At 37.7% G+C, this 7,183-nt stretch overlaps 1 protein-coding gene across 1 annotated transcript in view; it reads right to left on the bottom strand.

The window, feature by feature from the left end:
- lamc1 (laminin, gamma 1) overlaps positions 1–7,183 on the bottom strand; it is a 60,262-nt gene that overhangs the window by 22,002 nt on the left and 31,077 nt on the right. Inside the window, exon 2 of the mRNA XM_016248457.1 lies at positions 1,069–1,373. Coding sequence (XP_016103943.1) covers positions 1,069–1,373 — 305 coding nt within the window. The remainder of the gene's footprint in view (positions 1–1,068; positions 1,374–7,183) is intronic.

Below are 7,183 nucleotides of genomic sequence, written 5' to 3' on the forward strand. Positions count from 1 at the left end.
ACAAACACTGCATCGATTTTCCTTCCTTAGATGTAACCAAATTGTTATCGGGAGCTGTGATGCTACTCTCCACCCCAGTTTGTCTAAATCTGACAAAACGTTTGTTTTTGCGGCACAAATCAGCACAAATGTAGCACAAACGAATGGCATAGTTTTGGTGATTATTTCTTTTTATGTGGTGTCAACTTCACAGAGGTACAAAACCATGGTGCTAAACCATGAAAAATAAAATAAAATAAAATGAAAACAACATGATGCTCAGCCAAGGAAAAAAATTTAAAAAAATTATAAAACAAAACAAAAACATAAGTATACAACAATAAAAAGTTAAGGCTAGGCAAGATTTTGTCTTCAAGAAATTAAAACTTTTATACATAAAGGATGCACTAAATTAAACAAAAGTGACAGTAAAGATTTTCAGAGACTGTTTCCACAAAAACATATTAACCAGCAAAACCATTAAATATATGTGATAAAAAGAAATGGTTCTTAAGCACCAAATCAGCAGGTTAGAATGATTTTCTGAAAGATAATGTAGCACTGAAGACTAAAGTAGTGGCTGCTGAAAATTCAGCTAGGAATACATAAAATAAATGCAGAGCAATCATCATTTAAAGGTAGATGTGATCCACTTCAATACTACTACTATTTTACTATTACTTTATCATTTGATACATTTTTAAACGATTTTCTGCTATTGCAGTTACAATAGCAACTTGGTGCAACTTATTTTCCAGAAAATACAGTTAATGGAAATGTTTGTTTTACTGATATATTTCACAAATACTAATATCTCTCACATGCAAACGCTTCTAAATTATGAGCTGTTTGTTTGAGGCTGTGGAACGTTGCTCAATCTGGACTAAAAAAATCTTGGAAAAGTAACTAGGCTGCAATCGCACATTACTACACAACAACACATCTGGAAACTGAGTTTTCGATTCCCACCAATAACTTTGTTAAGTCTGAGACTGTGAGTGGGGCGTGAATGCTTTTCATGAGCGAGTTAGAGTAATCAAGGGAAGGTGAGTGAGAGCTCAAAAAGAGAAAAATAGAAGACTGGTTTACCTGCAGTACAGGGCTGTTGTCAAAGTTATATGCGCTGGGTCGGCCCTCGAGTGTTGAGAAGGCCACGTTTCCTCCGGTGAGAGGTGAGATGTCACTAAACTCGTCTGTGCACACAGCCTGCTGCTCGTCCTCACCAGTGCGGATGAAGCCGCGGTTGATCTTGCTGTAGGTCTTCTCACAGGAGCCGCTGTAGTACTGGTAGGGAATCCAGGGCCCGTCTTCACTAGTGCGCTTGTAGATGGTAAAGCTCTCAGGACGGCTGGTGTGAAACTTCAGACGCACATAGGTGATGTCGAAAGCCTTGCCTAGAAAAAGAGAGAAAGCAATATTAAGCCCTGCAGTTTATTCTTCATTCCTTCAAAACACACTGAAATTTATCACTATAAAGCAATGAACCGGGGATGGACGGATCATTACCAGTCCTAATATTTAAATGGGAAATGCAAACAATTTTAAATAGTTGGGCACACGATGCATGGGAAAGTCACAGATAAGCATGATCAGATACGGTTAGGTAAGCAGACGTGAGATTAGTGAGATGTGCTCTTTAATGTACAGGGAGATATCACACAGATAGACTGGTAGTAGTGTCTGCAAGCTAAAGGTAGAACGGAGATAAAGCGAAAGATGACTGGATACCATATGCTCTCTTTTCTAAATAATCTGTGCTTCGGTACGGCCCACTAGCAGACAGAGCTGGATTCAAGGACTGGATAAGACACTAAGTCAGCAATGCAGGAGTCAAACATACACACATCTCTGAAAGATTGCACAGAAAAAGGGATCAAGGTTAAGCAGACAAGCCTGATATTACACACAGCTGGCATAACGCCACGCAAACATAACCTTGCTTCACTCAAAATGCCTAAGAGCTCCTTCCTGTCTGATAAGATCTGCAAATCAGTGCCCTCAAATTTCCATTGTCCTGCTCTTTTTTTCCCCTCTAGCTGCTGAAATATTCAGGACCGTAACCACCTTAGAAATTAGAGGGGGACACCCCAATTTTACAAATGATTGTGACATAATATTTTTGGTGTATTATTTATTCAAAATACAATGAAACGTGTAAACACAATCACCTGCATACACCACTTCTATGATGAGTATGTTTGCAATTTCTGATTTTTTTGGATTAGTTCAGGTTGTAAAATGTCAGGTGGTGTTTATGAATTAATTTATATTTCTAACAAAAAAAATTAAGAATTTAAAAAAATAATAAAGATGTGTATTCAAAATGTATTTGATGGTTAGACCACATACACCAAAACTTGGCACATTTTAAACTAGTTTTTTTTTACTTGAAATCTCTTTTTTTTAAACCTTTTTTTTTTTAAATCTCTGCTGCAATTTTAATCATTTCATCATCAATCAGCCTGAAATCCTTCTTTTCACTATTAAACAGGGAACATGCAATAAAACAAATGCCTTGTAAAAAGACAAGAGCATAATCTCACACTTATTTTTTTTTACAAGAAGCTTCGTTTTTCTGTGCTAGTCTGGATTTCTGCAGCTTTGCAAGGTCCTTCAGCAATCATACAGAGCGTGTAAAAACATATTTTTGCATGTCTGAGCAAGCTATGTGTGAGAGACTGCAACCAGGGGCCAAACGGAAATGTTATGGAGAGACATCATTTATTTAGTGTGAAGAAAATGACACCATCTTTCAGCAAGGCCACGGGGGGGACCAATGTTTGCTTTAGCAAAGAATTTGCTCTCCAAACAAATCTGCAAAAACTAGGAACAACTGTGTGTTAAGTAAATACACTGAGAGATTGCATCAAAAAGTTAAACTACAGCTAAAGTAGGGACTGATTTAAAGCAATGACAAAGAGACTCATACCTTGCAGCAGTTTCTGAGGGCATTATGGCTGTTAACATGAAAATGAACTTGCTGACTTTTAGGAGACCTAGGCACATATCATGCTGCCAAGGTCAAAGTTCAACAGAAGTGAGAGAGATTTTTACAATAGGGTGTGAGCTTTAAGCTTTTCTGTCAGTGAATGAGTTGAAAATGACTCACGTAGTGCTTAACAAAAGTTAACTGACTCAAAGGTGAATCAAAGATTTCAAAGGATCAATCAGCACAAAATAGATAGCTGCCAAGCTCCAAAAAGAATTAAAAAAATCTCAGAGAACTACTTCATAACACTTTTTATTTACACAAGCTATTGTGTGGTGTCAGAAGACCTGGAATATGCAGAGCATGTAATATGGATGCGGTTTTCTATACAATTAAAGTGGATGTTGACATTTTGCTAAACAACTATGCTATACAAATTCATGATGTTAATTTTTAAGTGAAATTGCACTTGCACTATAGATATAACAAAAACAGAGCTTAAAAAATAAATATAGTTCACTCAAAAATTAACATTGTCAATTTATGTTACATCCCAACTTTGGGACCAACATAAAAAACGTTCAGAAAAAGAATTTAAAAACAAACTGCAACAGCCAGGGATGTAGAAATAGAAATGTTTGAATAAAAAAAGAAAAAGCAACAAAATTCAACCAAGAGTAAATAAACAAAGAACAACTTAGAGCCAACTAATCCAAAACTACATCTTCCTCAGAATTTAACCTTCCTAACTCCTGAAACAAAAATAAAACAACAAACACAAAAGCAATCTTCCAGGATAGCAACACTCACTGGCCTGTAACCAAAAAAAAAAAAGCAAAACACAAACATCAAAACAACAAGATGTCCTCGGCCCACATGTGTTGAACAAAAAAGAAGAAAAATATATTTTTGTCCATACAGCGGCAATTGTTTTGGACCCCATTGACCTTCATTGTATGGACAAAAACATATTTTGTGTTTTACATAACTGAGTTTAGATGCGACGTGGATGCGAGTAAAAGAGATTTTTAATGTTTGAGTGAACTATCATTTTAAGTGACCAGAAACAACAAAACAAGACTACACTAGCCTTTGCAAAAAAGTGAAAATGATGATGGTCACGCTCATGAAATAAGACCGTATTCCCTTGCACGCACACTGGAAAATTCCAGGACAGCACAACAGTGAGTCAAAGGTATTTTCCAGAAACAAGTTGTATCCAATAGTTGTCCATGTTTCTTATAGGCCTTTCAGATTCTACTCCTCTCTTGGCGGACAACTTACTCTTACTCAACCCTTATCCAGATGATTTCAAGCCATGATTTTACCTTAATTTGTCTCTTGATCATATCGTAATTCACTGCAAGTCAAGTGCAATGAAATAAAGACTGGAAACATTTGCAAGAACATTGGGCATAAATAGGACCATTTCCTATTCAAGTCCTGCTCTGAACACTGGAACAACCCAAGGCTTCCACATATGGCACTGCTATGCCATGGATCCGACAACAGCAGGATGACTTTTAAAACCTTATACCCAAACAATGCAAAGCCTTAAAGCGTTCACATGTGAGTCGAACATGTTCTTCGCTGACGTCGCGGCGAACAGTGCCATCATTGATGCCTCACCTCTGAAGTCTCCCCGGCATTCTTGCAAAACAAGATGAACCAAATCTTTTGGCAAAGCCGTGAATAATCGAGCCAGAAGCTGGCTGAGAAGAAAACAAAAAAGCTCCTTCACGTAGCCAATGCGCTTCAGGAGGACAGACAAAGAGCACTTGAGCACTGACTCGTAGTGCTCACTGGATGCTCAAAGGCATGACTGAAGCAAGGGCACACATGAAGAGGAAAGGGTCAGGCCCTGTGGGGGACGTTGCACTGGACGGTCTTTGAACTTACACTTGATGACATCTCATCTTTGTCACCAAGCCATCGAAAACTGAGAGGGTGTGATTTCAGGGTCAGCATACTGTTTCAAACATCTCCAAACAATGTTGCAAAGATAATAACAGTAAAATACATTACATTTACAATTATATCACTGCAGCAAAGGTGATAAGAGGAGGTTTTAAGAAGAAAAAAAACCATCCTAATTATACATATGCAGTCAGGTTAAAAAAATGGAAACATGATGTTCTCGTGATCCCCAAAATATTGCACATCCTTTGGGCAATTAATAATTTCCTTTGGGTCAACAAAGCAGACATTACACAGACCTAAACCATCATCGACTGCAGCTGTGAGGGAAGTAGCCACAGGTGTCCCCTGAAGCTGAGAAAAATCACAATGAGCAGAAGGAGCCTTTTTCTCAGTGTGTGCACCAGCTGGTAGACATGCTAGGATGGCGAACATACTAGACGATATGAAACAAATTAACTCTATCAGACTTTATTTCAGAATGGAAGACAATTTGTGGAGATAGACCTAAACTTTATTTAGTGCTCATTATTTACTATTATTGTGTGATTGCTGGTTTTATTTGATAACTCTCATGGGAAAACGTCACTCTCTCTGCTCATGAACTAACTCGACTGATGTATTGAGGTCTACTCCAGGAGTTAAAAAGCTTTTCACAAACTCCGCTTAATTAGGCTTATATGGAGGCAAATTGAAGGACTCTTTTTATCTTCACATTAATGGGAAATTCCTCTGTGCCTAATCACTTATTCATTACTGCAGCCACTGAATGCAGATATTAAGTCGACTTTAATCCATAAATAGCCTACAGTGGGGTCTAAACGTCTGCTACTCCTAGTGAACTTTTTTTAAATGTAATACAAATGTTTAATTACATTTTATAATACAGTATATATTTAAATTTGCTTATTTGATTGATTACCTAAAGTATTTTATTTCTGTAATACATAGAAAACAATTTTCTGCCTTAAAAACTACATTATAAATAAAACAATAAATACAAATATAAAAATGTTTACTTATTTAGCAATTTTTATAGTAACTTTTTAAAACTTTTTTGTCATTTTTATCAAGTTTAAATGAAATGAAGTCCAAATTTTTCTAAAAGTTTCAGATATTTGTATCCCTCAGTATATTCCCAATATAAATTCATGTAAATAATACAATAAAAATGCTGCCACATTATTTCACTCGTGAAGAAGCTGTAAGAAGTCCATGAAGAGTGTTTTTTGTGGCACCTGAATGACAGCAGCATGGGTTTACCCAGCCCTTCAAGTTCAGGATCGCCCTGAACAGAAGAACAAGAGAAATTCCACCACTACTTCTTCCAGAACAATCAGGGTATTGATGATAAAAACTGTGGGGCTCCCCACTGTGAGGCTGAATAGATAGAGGACGGAAGAAACACAATTTACAAGTTTAAATGAAATGAAGTCCAAATTTTTCTAAAAGTTTCAGATATTTGTATCCCTCAGTATATTCCCAATATAAATTCATGTAAATAATACAATAAAAATGCTGCCACATTATTTCACTCGTGAAGAAGCTGTAAGAAGTCCATGAAGAGTGTTTTTTGTGGCACCTGAATGACAGCAGCATGGGTTTACCCAGCCCTTCAAGTTCAGGATCGCCCTGAACAGAAGAACAAGAGAAATTCCACCACTACTTCTTCCAGAACAATCAGGGTATTGATGATAAAAACTGTGGGGCTCCCCACTGTGAGGCTGAATAGATAGAGGACGGAAGAAACAAAACATTTCCATACATTTCCGTGCCGCTCAAATCAAGCTGTCTCAGGCATATCCACCATCAAGATCTCTGCAAATATCAAGAATGGCTTTCAAGTTATCAGACAGGGACATTCTATTCCACTTCCTCAGTCTTTCACAATCTGTCCTGTCCGGACTCACACAGACACATGGAGTCATATCTTCACCAAATCATTTTTTTTCTGCCTTACAAAGTGTCCAAACCAGCTGCAGCCTTGTGTAGCTCCACCCACTGTGAAATCTCATTGGTCTAAAATCTTGCTCCACACCTATAAAACGTCTGATTTTGCATTTAGTATGGAAAACTTGTCACATTGGGCCAAATTAGAACACTTTTTATACGGACAACACCCTTTGGTCTGATCTGGGTTTAGGTGCCTTGTTCAAGCTCATACTATCTCTGGTTATCAGCCTTGGGTACCGAGCCTTTGCTGTAAACAGACTCATTAGGATGCAATTTCTCTCCGTCTCATACCTGTAACCAGAACTGAGACTGTGTGACAAGGACAAGAGGAGTTGGGAGGGGGGTGGTAACTGGCTGAACTGTCTGGAATGTGCTTCCGCACATAGTGACGCCAGTTTGGGGGGG

Source organism: Sinocyclocheilus grahami, unplaced genomic scaffold (assembly GCF_001515645.1).
Source record: "Sinocyclocheilus grahami isolate Dianchi unplaced genomic scaffold, SAMN03320097.WGS_v1.1 scaffold879.1, whole genome shotgun sequence".
Lineage (NCBI taxonomy): Eukaryota > Metazoa > Chordata > Actinopteri > Cypriniformes > Cyprinidae > Sinocyclocheilus > Sinocyclocheilus grahami.